Source organism: Lithobates pipiens, unplaced genomic scaffold (genome assembly GCF_037356315.1).
Source record: "Lithobates pipiens isolate NorthernLeopardFrog02 unplaced genomic scaffold, aLitPip1_a1.2 Scaffold_8, whole genome shotgun sequence".
NCBI classification, from domain to species: domain Eukaryota; kingdom Metazoa; phylum Chordata; class Amphibia; order Anura; family Ranidae; genus Lithobates; species Lithobates pipiens.
In genome coordinates this window covers 582097000-582119705 of record NW_027507903.1, presented here as the reverse complement: position 1 = coordinate 582119705, position 22706 = coordinate 582097000, and the positions used below count along the sequence as shown (strand labels likewise).

Below are 22706 nucleotides of genomic sequence, written 5' to 3'. Positions count from 1 at the left end.
CGTTGTGTGCATGCGCCATGGTGACGTCACCCCAGCTGATCAGGAAATCAGCTGGAGTGCCCTTCCGTACTGCGCACTTTTCGATGGAGGGCACTCACTATTTGTTAGAACACCGCCACCAGTATGTTAGGGTCGTGTTGTGCACATGTGCAATCCACAGTCTCTTTTCAGCCGGGGTCACGTGAAATTTGGGTCAGGTGTAGCTGGGCATTTTCCCCCTCCTAGGGGAGGTTTTTAGAATAGTTGCGTGTGCCTTTATGTCGTAGATTGCCCAGTTTGTCTATGACCCTAACTGTAGAGGTCGCAAACAAACTACTGCACCTTCCCCTGCAGATTCAATGCCGGTGGCCTTGGCTGCTTGTAAATTCTGAATTCTGAAAACTGAATGTAAAAATACTAAATTGCAGGTATAGATATTTTTTGCATAGTTCAATTGGTCCTACATTATGTTTTCTTAAATATTATAGAGCTGTATTAATAAATTTTTGTAATATATGCCTAGAGATTAGCATTAAAGGGTGTGAGTTTTTGTGTAGTATTCACATATGTGTGTTTAGGTGTTTTCCTGCAATGCAGCTAGTAAAGTGGACCTTCAGTCATTTTTTCAACTTTCCATCTATTAAATCTTCTGCCCTTGTTGTTTGAACTTTGGATAGTGAAACAGTTTCTGCCAGTAAATACCTTATACAGCCCACTTCCTGTTTCTTGTCTGGTAAAAAGCCTAGGCTTATGACATCATGCACAGCTCTCTCTCTCACTCTCCTGAGAGTTTTAAGGGGGGGTGAGTCATAAGAGGGCCAATGAAGGCTGCAGAGCTGGAGGTGCATGTCTGTGTAAATCCAGGAAGTGAACAGGCTGCAGCTTCAGCTGCCCACAGTTAAAATGGTTGCAGCCAGACTTAGTGGAGGGAGACTTCTACAGCATATTTGGCAAGTACAGAATCACAGTGTATATAAAATAATATCCAAAAGTGGTTGGAGGGAAGCTTTAGAATGGCAAAGATGCTTTTATTACAAATTATGTGAGCAGACTGCAGTTCCTCTTAAAGAAGAATTCCAGGCGTGGTATATTTTTACATAATATTGGTCCAGCTTGGACCAATGTAACCTATTTACTATACCTGGCCCCTGAAGCTGGAAATCCTTGAAATAGACACCACTACTCCAGTGATCCAGTGATCTCTTGTTTCCGGGTGCCAAGCCAAGTGAATGACTTGGCTACTTGGAAACTCTGATACCATATTGCTTAAAGCAATACATCTATTTGCTCCCACTTCTGGCAATAGATCTACGCCATGTCCGACCCCCACCCCTCCTTCCCCCTGCTGTCTTCTGAGACACACACAGGCGCCAGAAGACAGCAGAGACCAGTCAGGACGCGCAGCGCGACTCGCACATGAGCAGTAGGGAACTAGACTGTGAAGCTGCAAGGCTGTACTTCCTGATTCCTTTACTGAAGATGCTGGCCCCTCCACCTGGGACAGCTTCAGGTGAGGACATCGCGGGTGCCCTGGACAGGTAAGTGTCCTTATTTTAGAGGTCAGCAGCTGCAGTATTTGTAGCTGCTGACTTTTATTTATTTTTTTCGGTGGATCTCTGCTTTAAAGAATTCCAAGTATGGATATATTTTTTTAACATGGTTACATTGGTCCTGCATGGACCAATGTAACTATGCATATAGTATAACTGTGGGATACCCCCGAGAGCTGTAACTTGCTGTTATAGTGAGAATCGGTGAACGATTTGCATTCATTGAGAAAATGCAAAGCAATCTCTTAATGGTGCCTGTGCAGTACCTGGAAGTTAGTGAAGATCACTGTAGTAGCAAGTTCAGAAGCACCCCAAGAGTGTTTTTATGCCTCCATACCAGGTATGTACACTGCAAACAGAACTGGAACATGATATCCTCCCCGTGACCAGATTTGATTCTCCTCTTCTGCTGCAGCAAGATTTCCTGTTCCTCCTTGATGCTTGATGAGGCACTCATCAAGGAGGAAGAGGAGAATCAAATCATGTCATGGAGGATAACATGTTCCATCTCTGTTTTCGGTGTACCTGCCTGGTGTGGACAATTGGTAGGACTACTTACTGATGCATTTTAGGCCCCTCCAGCACCGCTTGGATCTGCTGTCCCAAGGACCAATTTGCCATCCTGATTCTGGGTTAATGGCTTTACCGATATGATTGTGGAAGTCTAGGTTCCAAAGGGCTGAGGCATGCTGGGTAGGGGGAGGGAGCTGAGTTGTTCTTATTGCTGACCTGGAAGCGGCACGTACCACGTCACTTCGGGGTCCTTCTGGCAGTGTCCCTGCCAGAATCGAAAAGAAAGAAAGAATCGAATACAGTGCGATCTGTACTACATTAGATTCAGTGGAGCACAGAGGAGACATCCGGGGTCTAATTAAAGAGATCCCATCACCTAAAAAATCATCACATAGGGACCATTTGTCCCCTATGTGATGGAAAAAAAAAAAGTTACAGAAAAAATATCTTACTTTCTTTTTTTTTTTTTTTTTTTATTAAAGTTACACCCAAGTACATAAAATCCCTTCCTGTATATTTTTTGAGGCACCCCCACACCCACATATGCCCACATAAGAACATAAACGCATCTGTTTCAGGTGTCGATGCATGAAACCGGTGGTTGTAATACACGTTTCATAACGTCGCTCACAGCAGAATGAGGGCAATATTTCTGGCACCAGACCTCCGTAACACTAAGCTGTCCACCTATAGGTGGCTTTTACAGTGTCACCTATGGAAAATATAGGGTATTGTAGTTTGTCGCCATTTCATGGGCGCACACAAATTTAGGATTTGGCATGTCGGTATCTGTGTACTTGGTGCAACCTCCTCTTTTATATTTTATTAAAACATTGGGTAATTCATTGCATTTGTGCACCCCCAAAATTAACTTTTTTGGTAACATTGTGCGATATAAAAAATTGAGCTCCTACTGTTTTGTTCTCTAGAGTGTCTGCTTTCAGAAAATATTTGATGTTTTGGGGGTTTTGTGCAATCTTCAGGCCTAAAATGATTTAGTAAACATTTGCAAAAAAAAAACATGCATAAAACACTCTGGCAGCGAAAGGGTTGAGGCCTTGACCTTATTTCCTAAGGAAACATTTTTGGATTGTCCATCACTTTCTTAATGACGATGTTGTCATTAAATATAGGATAATGTATTGCTGCATATGGGACCATTTGCATAACTGTTTGTAAATGCCATTTTAGTCTGAATTTGTATTTACATATCGGGGTTTGTTCTGTAGGTATAAGTCCCAGCCTACAATACTGGATGAAGCGCGCTCTCTCTCGCTCTCTCTCCTCTCTCCCCTTTCATCAAATTTTCAGAACTTTACATGTGTGTTTTTTTGCTTCCTAGATATCCGAAGCATTCCACTTCGACCTGAATTCTGATGCAGTGAAAAACATGCTGCGGGCACAAGGTGGACACCCAGCACCCTCCACCCTGGCAAGATCAGCCATCTTCTCCATCACATACCCATCTCCTGACATATATCTCGTCATCAAGGTGCTTTATCCACATCCATTGGGAGTGTCAGCGCCATGTTCTGCTGTCTCTGTGATATCCATAGTGTGTTACATACCTAACATCGCTAGATGTACAGATCTGGCCATACATAGTCATGCTCAACAGGACTGGGAGTCTGTTGAAAAATACAGTTTGCCTCTACAGTTATTAACCTGTTTATGGAAACTGCTTACACTAAGCATGTCATCAACCTGGGCCACTCAAAGCATTGGTCACCATCAGTGAAAACTATATGTTAAAATGATAAGTAGATCCAGAAATACAGTAGGCTAAAGTTTCATGGAAATTTTGCTTAATATTGTGACCAGCTATCACCTTAAAGGATCATTTCACCTTTGGAACATGTAATGTGTTCCAACATCTGTACCTTCTCCCCCCTGATCCTCCCCTCCCCGTGACAGCGGGCAGTGGATCCTCTACCTGCACTTGCTGTCACAATTTGAAAACAGCAAAGCCGTGCAGGGTTCCACCCACACGGCTGCATCATTCAATCACAATTTCCTATGAATTAATAGACTACAAATACCATTAGCCATTGCGGCTGATGGCTTGTAGTTCTTAATGAACCGCAAAGGCGCTGCGGAGCATTCTTGTAGTTCATTGATCTTCCCACTCTCAAGTAACTACCTGTCTGTATCGGAGGTATGAGCAGACAGCTATGCTGAGAGTCTGCAGGAGTCTTCTGATCGCGTGTGCAGTGCTCTGCAGCCTCCTTAGGGAAAAACGATTGCACTTATTATTTTTTTCAAAAGGAGAACTTAGCCTTTAAAGGAGCATTAGAAACTTTTGGAAGGCCGAGGAGAAGAGGGGTATTAGATGAGATGATATGGTCCTCTCCTGTTAACAGTTTTTGAGAACCAGGACTCAAATCCACGTTTCCCAAATTTTGTATTCTAGATCTTATTAGCATTTTGTCCCTTACAGCACCAGTAATAGTTACAATTTCTGACCACAGAAGGATTGTCCGGTGGCTGGCCAGAGAAAGCCTGACAATACCACTTTCCACACGGGTTCCCTAGGTACATTTAGAAAAAAAATTGTCATACATGATTGCCCAGGCTTTGTGCTGCTCCTTGGACTGATCTGTCAGATAAGAGAGTTATGCACAGAGCAGCATTACTGTGCATTCTTATATGTGTATGGGGACCCAGGGTATTTCTCCCAGTCAGGCTAAAGGGACTTGGGTAGAAAACAAATTGTTTCCTCTTTTGTCAAGTTCATTTTGTGTTAAATTTGAAATGTAAGGGCATAGAATACACTACCTACACTTTTATACAACAACTTTCACAGATGTGTTCCCTGGTGTAAACTACTTACAAATGGATTGGGGACAATGCAACTTTGTTAAAGGTGATTTCCAGGTGTGGATATGGATATTGTATACATACAGTAGATTGGTACTGTTTGGATCAATGTAACAATGCATATACCATACCTGGCCAATCCCTCTGTAGACTGGAAATCACTGTAGTAGGCAGCTCTACTGCAGTGATCTCCACTAGCTTCTGTGTCCTGTGCTGAGCAGCTGCCCTGCTGCTTACTGAACATGTTTTTCTCTAAAACTCTTTCAGGACAGCACCTGAGAGAGTCGCTCCACCCATTAGGAAACAGGAAACACCAACTCCACCAAATTTTAAAAGGAGGCTTCTCCCCACAGCTCGTCCGTTTTTGTGTTTTCTCTGGCAAGGGAACACCTAGTGGGAATCAGGGTCTCTAGGTGCTGTCCTGAGATGCCAGACTGCCTAACCCTCCATACCCTTTTGCCTCCAGAAAGTTCCGCCCCTCCCACACCGCACCAAGGGTGTAGCTGGTAAGTGGGCTTCATCTTCCTCTTCAGCTCAGATAGACCGTGACTTTTCATGGGGCTGTTCCTAGGCATCCTAGCCATCCACAGGGTTCTTCAGCATGTTTGGAGCTACAGGCCGCCGCCATCTTTTTTGCTGGCAGAGTAGAGACTCGGCCGGCCTGAAATGAGGTATCCGGCAAGGGGGCATCACCGGGGAACAGACGCCGCATCATTTCCGCAAGAAATTATGCAGGGGGAGAGGGGAGGAGTGGTCCTGGTGCCTATATATTTCCGGTCCGGCGCAACGGCACTGATGGACTCTGGAACCAGCATTCTAAGCCACAAACAATGCAGCACCATGATGGACTCTGTGGCAGCAACTAGTGGGACAGGCATCAGCAAGGCCCAGGTAAGAGGGTATGGGGGGGGGGTCTGCGTTGTAGACTGAGGTGCCTCTCTCTGTCTTTCCATTTTGTCCCCCTGGTGGCTGGAGCCTGTCTGTGCACAGGGAGTTGGCTGTTGTGCTACCTGTGCACCTGTGGTGAGCCCGTTAGGAGGCATATTTGACTCACTGGGATACTCTGGTGTTCTTTTTTGCCGTTTTTTGTCAGGCTAAAAGCAAAAAGGAAAAAAGAGATGTCCCTCATGTAAAACAAAGTTACCTGAGGGTTGGAAGAAGACTTTGTGTCAAATTTGCATTGACTCCTCAGTTAAGGAAGAAGCTTCTTCTCCAAGCAGCGATTTAATTGCTTCAGTTAAGAAAGAGCTAGATGCTACTATCCAATCTTATCAATCTTCTCTTACAACACCATCCCGGAGTCAGCCAACTACCTCAGGATCCTCTCAGGGCTCACAATTAATCCCAGCGGTGGAGGCTGAAGCTGGTCCTCCTACCCAAGGGGAGCATTCCCCCTATCACTCCAGGGAAGAGGAGGAGGAAGAAGAGGTAGAAGATGCACCTTCACGGTAAAAACTGTCCGTAGAACAAGTAGTCTGTTGAAAGCAGTCTATGCAACATTGGGTTTAGGTGAAAAGAAGAAAGAATTATCGCAGCATGACTGAATGTACGCAGGGCTTAGTGAAACAAAAAGTTGCACTTTCCCCGTGCATTCAGTAATCTCTGAAGCCATCAAAAAGTAATGAGCAGAGTCAGAGAAAAAAAACTTTTTTCCCAAGAGCACATAAAAGGCGCTTCCCACTCAGTGAAGACCCAGAGACGCTTTGGAACAAAGTTCCTAAATTGGACGCAGCATTTTCCCAAGCTTAAAAAGGGGAAATCTCAAACCGGCTATGGCTACTACCTGCGTTTCTAGAAACATGGAGTTCTGGCTAAATTGGCTAAAAGCCCACATTATAGCAGATTCACCCAAGCAGGAGAGACTTGATTATTTTTCAATCCTAGCAGCGGCTGTGACCTACATTTCTGACTCGTACAAAATCAATAAGGATGTCAGTAAGATCCGTGGCCTTAACCAATTCAGCCAGGAGAGCCCTATGGCTGAAGACCTGGCCAGGAGATGCAGTGTCCAAAATTAAATTGTGTTTAATCCCATTTATGGGAGATCTCTTATTTGGTCCTGATCTAGATTCAGTTCTAGATAGGGCAGCTGATAAAAATAAATATTTTCCTGTTAAGAAGAAAAAGCAGCCAGTCAAGCAGCTTTTTTGACCTAAAAAACTCAGGGACAAGGCAATAAGCCCCAAAAGAAGAGAAGGAATTGGTTGGCACAAAGGGGAAAAGGCAGAGGGAATGTCTTTTTCCATCCTCCTGCACCAACCATTAAATCGCAATGACTCGTCATTGCCAGTGGGAGGAAGGCTTCAGAAATTCCTCCTTATTTGGGCAAGCATGACAGAAAACCCATTTATTCTAGACATTCAGACCCAGGGATCCAAAATAGAGCTTTTCGGATCTTCCTCCAGAAAGATACTCTGTAACAAACCTGTCAAGGGACACAACAAAGGCCCTACCCATGAAGAACCTGTTAGGGGATCTGATGCAACAGGGAATTGTGATCCAAGTATCGCCAGGGGAACGTTAGAGGTTTCTTTCCCCATATTTTCCTGATAAAGAAATGGTCAGGAAGCTTTTGTCTCATTCCCAACTTAAAACTTTTAAACCGGTCAGTCCGATACAGGTGATTCCGCATGGACTCCATCATTTCGGTCAGAAATCTCTTAATCGAGGGGATTCTTCATGGCATCAATCGATCTAAGAGATGCGTACCTGCATGTGCCTATAGCCTCTCAGTCTCAAAAGTTCCTATATAATATCGTTACATAGTGTGGATCTCCTCTACCATCAGGATCCTCAGAGAGCCTCCCTACTTACATTAGGGTCCCCAGAGTCCCTCCCCTTACATTGGGGTCCCCAGAGAACCCCCTATACATCAGGGTCCCCAGAGAACCCCCTTCTTACATCGGGGTCCCCAGAGAGCTTCTTCCTTACATCAGGGTCCCAAGAGAGCCCCTTCCTTAGATCAGGGCCCCCAGAGAGCCCCTTCCTTAGATCAGGGCCCCCAGAGAGTCCCTTCCTTAGATCAGGGCCCCCAGAGAGTCCCTTCCTTAGATCAGGGCCCCCAGAGAGCCCCTTCCTTAGATCAGGGCCCCCAGAGAGCCCCTTCCTTAGATCAGGGTTACCAGAGAGCCCCTCCTTACATCAGGGTCCCCAGAGAGCCCCTTCTTTACACCAGGGTCCCCAGACAGTCACCCCTTTCCAGAGGTTCCCCTGTACCTAAATGGTCTCCGCTGTGCACCTTGGACCCCCAGCACCTGTACCACCCCCCCCCCCCCACCTGGGGGGAAGTGGGCGGCGGCGATCGACCACTCTGTGTCCACTGGCGGCGGGATCTCCCCAGGGCTTGTAGTTCTTTTTCCGACTGTATCCACTGGAGAGGGGAGGGGCCTCTGACCCGGGCATGTATCATCAAGCTTGTAGAAGCAGAGTGACTCACTGAAGAGTGAAACCGATACATGCCGGGTCAGAGGCCCCTCCCCTCTCCACTGTATACATTCGGAGAGAGAACTACAGGCCCCAGGGAGATACCACGGCTCGCGGGTACCATAGAGCTGCTGATCGCCAGGGTCCAGTCGCAAGTGCGACTGCAATGACCTCTATAGTTCCGCCACCTCTATAGTTCCAATGTCAGCCTTGGGAACCTTAACTTCGTCAATGCTGGCCATTCAATGGGTGAGGCTCCATTTCAGGCCCCTCTAGAAGTTTGGGATCACAGCCCAGAAACCTTTGACACAAAAGAAAAGCTCCCCACCAGGGTCAAGAGGACCCTTTAGTAGTGGAGAAGTCCGTTTTGTCAAAGGACTTACTACTATAGTCTGGGATGGGGGGCCCACTGGGATCAAAGTTTAGCACATGGAATTTGGTCCCAATCCGAAGCAGGAAGGTCCTCAAACTGGAGGGAGTTAAAAACAGTCACCCTAGCATTGGCTGCCTTCTCTCCAAACCTCCAGGGGTCCCATGTGCAGATTCTATCAGATTCTATCAGATAATGCCACTAACATGGCATACCTGAACAAACGGGGACACAGGGAGCAAGGCTCTTCTATTGCTGTCAACGGAAATCCTGGAGTGGGCAATCATTTTCATTTACACTCCCTGTCTGCAGTGCATCTCAAATGCACGCTAAACAAAGTAGCAGACTTCTTGAGCAGACAAAAAATTCAGGAAGCAGAATGGAACTTGAATCCAGAAATATTTTCATTGATCACCAGGATGTGGGGGTGTCCACAAGTGGACTTGTTGCGTCAAAAGAAAATGCTCAGCTCCCTCAGTTCTTTTCTCTGTACCGAGACAGCGGCTCACAAGGGATAGATGCCTTGGCACATCCCTGGAACTTTGCCTTTCCCCTTCCCCCTTTTTTGCTAATTCCACTGGTATTAAGGGAAAAAAAAAAAAAAGTGTCAGTAATTCTCATCACTCTGTTCTGGCCTAAAATAGCCTGGTTTTCTACAAATGACAGTAAAACCATTCTGGCAGCTTCCTCTCAGATAGGACTTACTACTTCAAGGCCCAGTATACCACCCAGATATAGCCAGGTTAAGCCTCACCGCCTGGTATCTGAGGAGCAACTGTTAAGGAACAAAGGATTGTCAGAGCCTCTAGTATCCACTTTACTCGCCAGTAACTAGAGTTATTTATGTTAAAGTTTGGAAAGTCTACAACTTTTGGTGTCTTTTGTCAAACCGAATCGTAGAAGACATTGTGTCCGTTTTGGAATTTCTACAAAATGGCAGGGACAAAGGTCTTGCGATTAAGTGGCTGCACTGGGAGTATACCTAGAAAGGCCAATTTCTTCAGTTCCTTTGGTTACAAGATTCTTTAAGGCACTTACTAGGTCCAGACCAGCTCCTACTAAACCTTTTCCTAAATGGGACCTGTTAGTATCGGTAGTTTTGCAAACCTTCACTGAAGATATTTTTGTACCGTTTCAGGCAATTACGTTAAGGAATTTAACCCTCAAAATGGTATTCTTAGTTGCGGTTACGTCCACAAGACGAATCGGTGAACTACACGCTCTATCAGTAAAGGAACCTTTTTTTCGTTAATTTACCCAGACAGGATTGTACCTAAAACAGATCCGGGTTTTTGCCAAAAGTAGCGTCAGTTCATAACAGGTTGCAGGAAATCTGCCAACTTTTCTTGGATGTAAGAGGAATTCTATTACATTGCTTGGAAGTAACAAGGGACTTTAGGTCTTCGGACTCTTTATTTGTTATTTTTTCTGGCAAGAGAAAGGGCCGCCAAGCATCAAAGGAGTCAATTGCTAGATGGCTAAAATCAGCTATTTCAGAAGCTTATTCGCAGATGGGTTTTTCTCCCCCGCCAGGAATACAAGCACACTCTACTAGAGCTCTGGCCACTACATGGGCAGAAAAAGCTGGTGCCATCCCAGATCAAATTTGTAAGGCAGCCACGTGGTCAAGTTACCTAACGTTTGTCTGTCATTGGAGACTGGATTTTCTGTCAGCCGATGATCAGGCATTTGGTAGAAAGGTCCTGCAGGCTGTTGTCCCTCCCTAGTTGGTAAGTCTTGATTATCCTCTCAGGTGCTGTCCTGAAAAACGTTTAGGCTAAATTCAAGTTAGACTTACCGTTAACTTGTTTTCGAGGAGTCTTTCAGGACAGCAACAACCCACCCTTTTCTTGTTTTATATATGCTGTGACTAACCATATTCTGATTATGTGTTCCAGCTTTGGCCAGAGCTACTCTGCTACACCTGATGAGCTGTGGTGAAAAGCCTCCTTTTTAAAATTTGGTGGGGTTGGTGTTTCCTAGTGGGTGGAGCCACTCTCTCAGGTGCTGTCCTGAAAGACTCCTGGAAAACAAGTTACCGGTAAGTCTAACTTGAATATTTTTTTTTTGTTATGCTGTGGTGTGTGAACACACTCAGACTCCACCCGGTGCAAAAAAAAAAAAAGTGTACAGCAAAAAAGTGAAAAACAAAACGTGCACAGTGTGTACACATAGTCCTTCTCCAAAGAGAAAGGACCCTAGCCCTGATCCCCCAGGGCGTTAGGCTCCAGACAGGGACTGGGGTACTTCACATGGTCCATCTGGCCGAAACCTCTGTTTCGGCAGACCGTTCGCTGGGAGGTCTGCTGAAAATGGCCAACCCAAGTAATAGGTGGGGCTCCCCGAAGGTAGAGCCCATGAGAGAGGGCGGACTAAGCCATGGTACATGGTAATGGAAAGTTGTCCTTATCAAAATTAAATATGGTTTGGGTGCCTTGAGTTTCTCCTGTGTACATTGTTTGATAAGAAAGACCTCCTATGTATGGTCAGCTCTGTTTTATACCACCGAGGTCATACGCCTTGTCATGCCTTTACATAGATATCACAGTGGGATGTGTATATGCTGCACTGTGCACATTTGTGTGTATGTTTAATTTCTTTGTGACGTACGTGAATGGGTTCTGTGTTCTATTTTAGCTGGAGAAGGTCCTACAGCAAGGAGACATCGGGGAATGCTGTGAGCCGTACATGGTCTTAAAAGAGAGTGACGGCATCAAGGTAAGAAAAGATTTATTGCAAGGTCCATGTAGTGCATGGCAAAGCATAGACAACCTGACAAAGACTGTAAGAAAAGGAGGGCAGGAATAATAAAGCTCAACTGAAGTCTCACACTTTTTATCTCTTTACAATCCACCATATTTCAAATAAATAATAAAAATTCTTAGGAAAAGTTTTAGGAAAAATAGTATGAAAATTCTCAGAACATTTGTTTGTCGTTCGAAAGATTTTGTTTCCTTTTAACTTTTGATTTTGAAATAAATGGACCTTACCAAATGAAAACCACATACATGCACTGTTAGAAATGTGTTCGAGAACAATTTCCAATCCTACGCCACTATGATTGAAAAGGAATGTCGATTTAACCCAGTTTTGATTAGAAAAATGAACAAACTTTCTTAAAACCTTTCTTTCGCAATAATTTTCATGCAAAATTCTACTCATCTGTGGCCAGCTTAAATGGTAACTACACTTTGGTGGGGGGGAATAAAGAAAAAATAATATAGCATATACAATTGTGGCACAAGTCATATTTTGTGAGATACTTCCACTAGGAAATCACAGTTTAAGGCATGCAGGCCCAACAGCTTTCCTCATTAAAGCTTTGCATGTGAACAGCTGATTAATAATTATTAAACCATTCCAATTAGACTCACTTTCCCACATGGACACAGACAAACACACAGGGATTTCTTCGGAATAAAAAAAAGGTAGGAATCTGCAACAAAGTTTGTTAAAATCCTTGCAATGTACATAGATCATTCAGAGGGGAAGGTTCTTTTCCCAACAAATGTAGAGTTACACTTTAAGGCTTTGGTACACAGGGGCTGATTATTGGCCGGTTCAACAGAATCCGTCCGACATTCGGTCAGTGTGTACAGATGCCTTTCTGTCAAAGGAACATGCTGGAAAACCAGCATCCAATCAGAGCTCGCAGTCAATGGCTGCAGCGCTGATCAATGTGGTCTGGCGGGTAGGGGGGCCCATTCCCCCTGTCAGAACACAAAGGCACAGCAGGGGAGATTCCTGCACTAACATTGCATGTTTAGTATGGCGATCTGTCACGTAAAAATAACTTTACGTATGTACCAGGCTTAACTCTGGTGATTAATTGATTGGATAATCTTATGGAGAGACCTTGCACTACTGCTGTAACAGGAAATTGAAAGTAAGATGAAAATAGAGGTTGATGGACTTTAAACTAACAACCTACAATCTGTCTGCCTATCTATTTCTAGGACTTCATTTGGGTCTCAAGAAATCATGTTACAGCTAGTATTTTTATGGAACTCCTAGAGTTGCACCAACCAGTCTGGAGTCGCATCTTCAACTGTAGACAGGTTAAGGGACTTTATTACATGTCAAGACCCATTTTCTGTCCTTTCAAGCGAAATGCACATAGGTGCAGATGTACGAACCAGTTTTTTTTAAACGAAAATGGTTGCTGGTACTTGAATAAATGTGCCCTGCGATAAATTTGGGGGGCTGCCATTGCTGACCCCCAGCTGAAAATGTCAGTCACCTTGCTGTGCCTAACTTGAATACTGGAAAAAAACATGCAGAAAATTAAGGTCAGAGCAAATTAAAAATTCACTTTCTCTTTGCTTGTTTTGGGTCTGTGCCTTGGGAAGTATTAAAGCCAAAACATGAGCATGACAGCCAGACAATTAGCATACCCATCATATGATGCATGACGGGTACTATTTAAATTTGCCACACATATATGTGCTGGTGGGTAGTGTTTGCACCTATTACCGGTAAATGGGGGCATTTTTATTTTTGTATGAAAGAGGATGGAACATCATGAACATCAAGATGTCGGTGAAATACCAAGTGTGCAAGGAGACACATCTGCTATTTAATATCATTGCAAATTCTTCTTAGGAAAACCATGCCATGTGCGGGTAATTGTAGCAACTAAATGGCCTAGCGCCAAGCAATAGAAATATCAGTTCATACCTGTGCCCCTTTGTAACTAGTAATAGACTCACTACAAGAAGAGACAGGCCAGCAGCTGTACATTGTGAAAGGCCCACATGTTGCAGCTATTACCGCCATGAATGTTGTGTCTTATAAACATTTCCTTTAGTTCAGATTCATCTATGCTGATCTATAAACATCGCAATCTGCAGACTTTTCAATTACTGTGAAAGTCCTCTCCCTCTCTATGTAGGCATTGGGTAAAAAGAAAACATGTAGCAATGACTTTTTTTTTTTAATTTTAAAAAAGATTATACAGCGGAGCAAAAAGATTAAAACGAACATTTTGTTACAGTGAGACAGTTTGGCAAAATTAAAGTGGTTGTAAAGTAAGAAGGTTTTTTTTATCGTAAACCATTCTATGCATTAAGATAAAAACCCTTCTGTGTGTAGAAGCCCCATCTCTGTCCAGTGATGTCCACGGGTGTCTCGACCGTCTGGCACTCTCCCTCCTGATTGGTGTCATTGGCTCCCTCTGCTGTCCATCAAAGTCAGTTAGCCAATCAGGAGAGGGGGGTGGGGCCAAATCACAGCTCTGTGTCTGAATGGACGCACAGAGCTGCAGCTCGGCTTGGGTACCCCCATAGCAAGCTGCTTGCTGTGGGGGCACTCAACAGAAGAGCGACCCAAGAAGAGGAGGATCGGGGCTGCTCTGTGCAAATCCATTGCAGCAGAGCAGGTAAGTATAACGTGTGTTAATTATATATATATTTTTTAAATATAATTTTTATTAGTTTAGAACTCAGAGAAGGCACAGTTCAATTACAACAATGACATAGAGCAGTGGTCATCAACCCTGTCCTCAGGGCCCACTAACAGGCCAGGTTTGCAAGATAACGGAAATCCATCACAGGTGATATCATTTGCTGCTCAGTGATTGCAATATTCTAGTCTGCATCTCCCCAAGGTAATACATAAAGGCCTGTTAGTGGACCCTGAGGACTGGGTTGATGACCACTGGCATAGAGTGATTGTGGACAATTCCACACAGATAACGTACAGTATTCCCAACAATTGGGTCAATTAAATGAACGCTCAACATCTCATTTAGTAATACAATAATAGGCATGTCCACGAAAAGAAAAACGTTGGCATTTTGTTGGGTGGAACACAGTGCAAAATCTCCAAAGGACGAGGCCTGAACCACCCAATCACGTCCTTTTATTATGTGTTCCAAGGAACAGAAGAAAAGGAAAAAATAGCTCTAATAAAGTAGAAAAAGAAAATAGGAGAAGGTGGTTTGGAGAGAATGAGTCTGAAAAGGATCAACAGGAGTGGAGGGGGGGTTGCTGACGGTGTCAGGGGTGGCGGGGGATGGGCAGTTGTGCTAGTGCTGCTGCGCCCGCCAACCGTGGGGGGTGGGGTGTTTGCTGCCCCCCCCCCCCCCCCCCCCCCCAAAAAAAAATAACCACCAGCCGTCATTGGTCTAGAGTACTAGGGACCTCTGGGCACTTTCCTGGAGGCCTAAGCAGCGGCTTTGTTACTTTTATAGAAAAAAATAAAACAAAACTTTACAATCACTTTACAGATAACTTGAAATGTTTTGAAAACGACATACATTTGTACGTTCTTTTTTTCCCAATAATTGTTCATACCTACATTTTTTTTTTTTTTTTTTTATGCAAGTTGTCACTGTACATTGTGGATGTGTGTTAAATGGTCATGCCCCTGTGACCAGGTTTTCACATATATTCTTAACAAGCAGCAAATGAGTCTTTACTGACCTCCATAGATGCAGGCACTACGAAGTAATTCATCCTCAGTCACAGCAGCAGTCTTTCTTTCATCAGCCAAGATCCCCCTGCTCCTTCTTCTAGAGCAGTGTTTCTCAACTCCAGTACTCAAGGCACCCCAACAGGTCATATTTTCAGGATTTCCCTCAGATGAAACGCTGTGGTAATTACTAAGGCAGTGAAACTGATCAAATCACCTGTTCAAAATAATGGAGATCCTAAAAACATGACCTGTTGGGGCGCCTTGAGGACTGGAGTTGAGAAACACTGTTCTAGAGCACATGCTCTGTGATTAAGTTCTAGATCGGAAGACTGACGAGTCTTTGCTGGTAGGAGGAAGGTTGTCAGATCTGTGGAGTCATTATTGGAAGAGGGAGCTGATGATTTATAGCTGAAAGCGGTAACATGGGGAATTTAAGCTGCTTTTCACTGCTTCACTGGGATTGGGAGCTGAGCTGCTGAAGTCACTCCTGTGAAGGAAATTGCAGGAAAGCTGAGCTGCTTACTAATGAGCATTGTTTTCTTTTGCATCCCCAGAACAAGGAAAAGGTGGACAAACTGAGGGCCCAATCTGAACAGTTCTGCTCCCGGCTGGGTCGGTATCGCATGCCCTTTGCTTGGACTGCCATTCACCTAATGAATATTGTGAACAGCATGGGGACAGCTGGTGGGGACTCGGACTCTGAGGGTGGTAAGAAATAACCAGAAGGTTTTTTTTTTATGAAGAGTTAAAAAACACAGAACGATTTTTTCGGTATTGGGTTTCATGACATAAGTGATTCCCAGTTTATGTAGTCATAGATCTGCCTAGTGATGGAACTATATGTGTCAATGATAGCACAACAGGTCATGAGCCTCAAGCAGGCACACTGTGAGACTTCTGTATACGGTGCCTTGCAAAAGTATTCAATCCCCCCTTGGATTTTTACCTATTTTGTTACATTACAACCTTTAGGTTAATGTTTTTTTAACCTGAATTATATGTGATGGATCAGAACACAATAGTCTAAGTTGGTGAAGTAACAAAAAAATATACACATAAAACTACTTTTCAGAAATTAAAAACTGATAATTTGGCATGTGCGTATGTATTCACCCCCTTTGTTATGAAGCCCATAAAAAGCTCTGATGCAACCAATTACCTTCAGAAGTCACATAATTGGTGAAATGATGTCCACCTGTGTGCAATCTGTGTCTGTGTGCAAAAAAGTGTCACATGATCTGTCATTACATATACACACCTTTTTAAAAGGCCCCAGAGGCTGCAACACCTAAGCAAGAGACACCACTAACCAAAACCAAACACTGCCATGAAAACCAAGGAACTCCCCAAACAAGTAAAGGACAATGTTGTTGAAAAGTACAAGTCGGGGTTAGATTATAAAAAAAAAAATCCAAATCTTTGATGATCCCTAGGAGCACCATAAAATCTATCATAACCAAATGGAAAGAACATGGCACAACAGCAAACCCGCCAAGAGATGGGCTCACACCAAAACTCACAGATCGGGCAAGGAGGGCATTAGAGAAGCAACACAGAGACCTAAGGTAACACTGGAGGAGCTGCAGAGTTCCACAGAAGAGACTGGAGTATCTGTACATAGGACGACAATAAGTCGTATGCTCCATAGACTTGGGCTTTATGTGGCCAGAAGAAAGCCATTACTTTCAGCAAAAAACAAAATGGCACATTTTGAGTTTGCAAAAAGGCACGTGGGAGACTCCCAAAATATATGGAGGAGGGTACTCTGGTCAGATGAGACTAAAATTGAACTTTTTGGCCATCAAAGAAAATTCTATGTCTGGCGCAAACCCAACACATCACATCATTCCTTGAACATCATCCCCACAGTGAAACATGGTGGGGGCAGCATCATGCTGTGGGGATGTTTTTCAGCAGTCAGGACTGGGAAACTGGTCAGAGTTGAGGGAAAGATGGATGGTGCTAAATACAGGGATATTCTTGAGCAAAACCTGTACCACTCTGTGTGTGATTTGAGGCTAGGACGGAGGTTCACCTTCCAGCAGGACAATGACCCAAAACACCCTGCTAAAGCAACACTTGAGGGGAAACATGTAAATGTGTTGGAATGGCCTAGTCAAAGCCCAGATCTCAATCCAATAGAAAATCTGTGGTCAGACTTAAAGATTGCTGTTCACAAGCGCAAACCATCCAACTTGAAGGAGCTGAAGTCGTTTTGCAAGGAGGAATGGGCAAAAACCCCAGTTGTAAGATGTGGCAAGCTCATAGAGACTTATCCAAAGTGACTTAGAGCTGTGATAGCCGCAAAAGGTGGCTGTACAAAGTATTGACTTTAGGGGGGTGAATAGTTATGCACATTGACCTTTTCTGTTATTTTGTCCTATTTGTTTGCTTCACAATAAAAAAATAAATAAATAAATAAATCTTCAAAGTTGCGGGCATGTTCTGTAAATTTAATGATGCAAATCCTCAAATAATCCATGTTAATTCCAGGTTGCGAGGCAACAAAACACGAAAAATGCCAAGTGGGGCGAATACTTTTGGAAGGCACTGTATTCATAGGCTGTCTATTGACAGTTGTCTCATCAAGAATGAGAAATTGAATACCAGCTTGAAGGATATGAAAACCTCTATTCTAAAAGTTATTGAACACTTGCTGTCCAAACATAGCATTCCATATTTAGATGTTTCAATGCAACATTTGCTTTAAAGCAACCCTGTGTGGAAAATAAGGACCCAAATAAAAGGTATGCCTGCAAAGTAGATCCCTCTTCTATCCTTTCCTGCTGCCAAACACTGATCTAGTAAAGAAAAATCGCCCCTCCAAATCTCTGCACAAAGTTGACTCTTCCACGAGTGTCAATCTCCTGTGTCCTCGCTGTCATCAAAGTTACCACATCTGCTACAGTTAATGAAGGCTCTAGTTTGGAAATTTGGAGAACTATCAGAATCAAAAACATTCAAAAACCCATTGAGGTATATAAGAAGTCTTTTTAAAGAGGAAGTAAACTTACCTGTATAATTTGTACCCATAGGTAAGCCTAGAATAAAGCTTACCTATGGGTACTGTAAATATCTCCTAAAGGTGCGATGTTTAGGAGATATTTACCGTATACTGCGCCAATTATGTCATCGGCACATGCGCTCTGAAGGAACGGCCACCCGTGCCGTTTCTTCAGAAGCTTGTACCATGACCGGCGGCTCCGGACAGTCACACAGCGAAGATGCATGTGGCCTTGAGCGGGGATGGCGAGGGCTTCGTTTGCAGGTGTGTCACATAATGTGCTAGTATGCGACGCATACTAGCACATTATGCCTTTATTTTGCAGGGAAGAAAAAAAGAAACACCAGAGTTTATTTCCTTTTTAACCTTTGCATTCTACGGCTGCCTACATGAGGATTAGACACTGGCAAACACAGAACTGTAGGCTAGCCCAGGATACCCACTACTGGCATGCCTTAATATTTTGCTATTGTCCTGGAAGAATGCATGTCTGCAGCTCTGCTTTGTTAAATAGCATATTTTTTTGCAAGCACCTTTTTCTTTCTACAAAATTTTTTTTTCAACTAAGATCCTTCTCTACATCACTGCTGAAGCTTTGACTCTTCGATTGCAGCTTTACAGTGCATTCATCCCCAGCCTGGCTTTTGGAGTATTGCGTCGGGACCCCACTAAACTAGACATTTCGTAGACAGACTGGAAATGACCCTTAGGGACTGGGTTCTGCAAAGGATGCTTTCCAAACTTGAAAAAAGTTAGCTGTGGAGCACTTTCCAGGTCCAGAGCCATTGACATTGAATAAGTGTTTGCCCTGGCTCTGAAGAATAACTTAGTGAGTAGGCCAGGCCATCTAAGTACTGGAAGCGAACAGTGACGCCAGCAGTGGGGCATAACTCTCCCAACTGACACCAACGATGGGGCACTATTTCTCCTACTAATAGCAGTGATGGGACACTTTTCCTCCAATTGATAAAAGCTATAGGGCACTATTCCTCCCACTGATACCAATGATGGGCACTATTCCTCCCACTGATACCAATGATGGGCACTATTCCTCCCACTGATACCAATGATGGGCACTATTCCTCCCACTGATACCAATGATGGGCACTATTCTTCCCACTGATACCATTTAAGGGGACTATTCCTCCCACTGATACCAATAATAGGGCACTATTCCTCCCACTGATAGCAATGATGGGCACTATTCCTCCCACTGATACCATTTAAGGGGACTATTCCTCCCACTGATACCAATAATAGGGCACTATTCCTCCCACTGATACCAATGATGGGCACTATTCCTCCCACTGATACCAATGATGGGCACTATTCCTCCCACTGATACCATTTAAGGGGACTATTCCTCCCACTGATACCAATAATAGGGCACTATTCCTCCCACTGATAGCAATGATGGGGCACTATTCCTCCCACTGATACCAATAATAGGGCATTATTCCTCCTACTGATACCAATTATGGGGCACTATTCCTCCAACTGATGGCAATAATGGGGTACTATTCCTCCCACCTACGCCAATGTTGGGGCACCATTTCTCCTCCTACTGACCACATATACTATGCAACTGAACACCTGAGGCATTATTTACTCCCACTGATGCCAGTTTCTACCCCCCACGGAGACCAGATTCTACCCCCACTGGCCACAATCCAGCCCCCCTAAAGTCTAAAGGACAGTAAACTGACCCTTTGTTTGGAAAGTTTAGAGACCCCTGATGTAGGTAATGCTTTTATGAAAAGAAAAAAGCTATATGTGATCTTTGTCCATTGTTGTGATCATCACACCAACAAACCACCTCAGAATCTGACTTAGGTCACATAAGACGTAAAAACATTGTTCCCTTTTTCTCTGTGGGAAAGAATTTCATTGTAAAAAAAAAAAAAAGTTTCAGGGATTTTCCACTGACATATTTATTATCAGTTGCTAGGGAGCCCCTTCACTGCCTACCACAAGCATTTCTCAGATTGGTCATATATTTATGCATGGTTTGTACGATGGCATCTTTTGACCCTCCCTGTCATTTGAAAAATGGCAAGAAGGTTTGGTATGTATGAAAGTATTAATAGACTCAGCCGTGTTCCACTATATGTGTTGAAATGATTTTATCAGTTTACGGTAAAATTCAGTAGATCAGCGCCTCCTTTAAAACATGAAAGATACGGCATCACTGCCAAGTATTCATCCAATTGTTCAGCTCGAGGTATTTCATACCAGCGTTGACAGGTCTCACAACGTCTACAGAAATACAAGTTTATCGGAAAGTACAAGCAGCTTGAAGTAGGTCAAATGCATGTCGGGGCACGATCCCTAATTGAGTGCAGACAACTGCAATGTGTTTCGATCCCGACTGATTGATTTTATGTTTGCTAATTCTTTATTTAAGTAATACAGTATCCAACAAACCATATTAAAACGGTACTCCTGGTCATACAGACTGCTACACAAAGGCCACATAAAGGGTCAACAGATCTAAACAGGCATAGATACGGAGAACAATGCAACGATGAGAGGGTAAGGGAAAATGATGGTAGCCCGTCAGTGATCAATCATAAGCCCAGTCAAAGAAGATGGCGATCTTTTCTATGTCACTCTATAACCCTTAATGTCCCTAGCTCGTGATCATGGGGACTGATTTATTTTATTTTTTTTGTTCCATCGGAATAAACATTGCTATCTTCCAGGAAAACTGATCTTAAAGTGGGGATGAACCTAAAAAATGCTGACAGGTAGTATTTTTATGAAAAGAGAACCAAATTGGACTCTCTTGACATCACTGCTTCTCCCTGCCTGTCAGCACCGCTCTATGCTGTGATGATTTGACTCCCACGCGCATGCTTGGGAGTGACATCATTGCTGCCTGGCCAATCAAGTGGCCAAACAGTCTGAATCTGGAAGGAAGATGGAGAGGATAGAAGCGTCCATGACCCATCTGAGCACTGACAGCGTGGCGCTGGAGGGTAGCACTTGGCAGGTAAGTCTGCCATAATGTGCTCATACAGTGCCTTGAAAAAGTATTCATACCCCCCTTGAAAATGTCCACATTTTGTCATGTTACAACCAAAAACATAAATGTATTTTATTGGGATTTTATGTGATAGACCAACACAAAGTGGCACATAATTGTGAAGGGGAAGGGACATGATAAATGGTTTTCAACATTCTTTTACCAATAAATATCTGAAAAGTGGGGCATTCATTTATATTCTGCCCCTTTACTCTGATACCCCTAACTAAAATCAAATGCAACTAATTGCCTTCAGAAGTCACCTAATTAGTAAATAGAGTCTGCCTGTGTGTAATTTAATCTCAGTATAAATACTGCTGTTCCGTGAAGCCCTCAGAGGTTTGTTAGAGAACCTTAGTGAACAAACCGCATCATAAAGGCCAAGGAACACACCAGACAGGTCAGTGGAGAAGTATAAAGCAGGGTTAGGTTAAAAAAAAATATCAAAAGCTTTGAACATCTCATGGAGCACTGTTCAATCCATCATCCGAAAATGGAAAGAGTATGGTACATCAGCAAACCTACCAAGACATGGCTGTCCACCTAAACTGACAGGCTGGGCAAAGAGAACATTAATCAGAGAAGCAGCCAAGAGGCCCATGGTAACTCTGGAGGAGCTGCAGAGATCCACAGTTCAGGTGGGAGAATCTGTCTATAGGACAGTGCTCTATTAGTCGTGATCTCCACAAATCTGGCCTTTACGGAAGAGTGGAGAGAAGAAAGCCATTGTTGAAAGAGAGCCATAAGAAGTCCCGTTTGTAGTTTGCGAGAAACCATGTGGGGGACACAACAAACATGTGGAAGAAAGTGCTCTGGTCAGATGAGATCAAAACTGAACTTTTTGGCCTAAAAGCAAAACGCTATGTGTGGCAGAAATTTTTTTATTTTATTTTTTTAGATCAAAGCATATTCATGTGTTAGAATGGCCCAAACAAAGTTCAGACCTAAATCCAATTGAGAATCTGTGGCAAAACTTGAAATTTGCTGTCCACAGACGCTCTTCATCCAATCTGACAAAGCTTGAGCTATTTTGCAAAGAATGGGCAAAAATGTCCCTCTCCTAGATGTGCAAAGCTGGTAGAGACATCCCCAAAAAGACTTGCAGCTGTAATTGCAGTGAAAGGTGGTTCTACAAACTATTGACTCAGGGGGGCTGAATACAAATGCACCCCACACTTTTCACATATTTATTTGTAAAAAATGTTGAAAACCATTTATCATTCTCCTTCCACTTTGTGTTGGTCTATTACATAAAATCCCAATAAAATACATTTACGTTTTTGGTTGTAACATGACAAATTGTGGAAAATTTCAAGGGCTATAAACACTTTTTCAAGGCGCTGTATGCTTTGAATACTAGAATATTATGGCTACGAGCCCCTGGGGGTTTAATTCTGCTTTATAATCTACCCACTCTGTTAGGTTAGCACTATAGCAGAGATCAGAGATCATTTAATATCTTGGTTAGTAAGGCCGATAGCATAAAGGGATTTAACTAGTTTTAAGCATTTATTTGCAAGCAATACATGAATATGTTACAAGACAACCTGGAACTGGTTTCAACTAAGGAGAGTGCATTATTATGGACCGAATTTAGGGTTACATATAGAC

General features: G+C 43.5%; 1 protein-coding gene across 7 annotated transcripts in view; it reads left to right on the top strand.

Annotated features, from left to right (window-relative positions):
- Positions 1 to 22706, top strand: part of DOCK6 (dedicator of cytokinesis 6) — a 245972-nt gene that overhangs the window by 98032 nt on the left and 125234 nt on the right. For all 7 annotated transcript variants that reach the window (XM_077470300.1, XM_077470296.1, XM_077470301.1 and 4 more), the window contains exons 9-11: positions 3385 to 3534; positions 11290 to 11370; positions 15621 to 15774. In XM_077470300.1, the coding sequence (XP_077326426.1) occupies positions 3385 to 3534; positions 11290 to 11370; positions 15621 to 15774 (385 nt within the window). The remainder of the gene's footprint in view (positions 1 to 3384; positions 3535 to 11289; positions 11371 to 15620; positions 15775 to 22706) is intronic.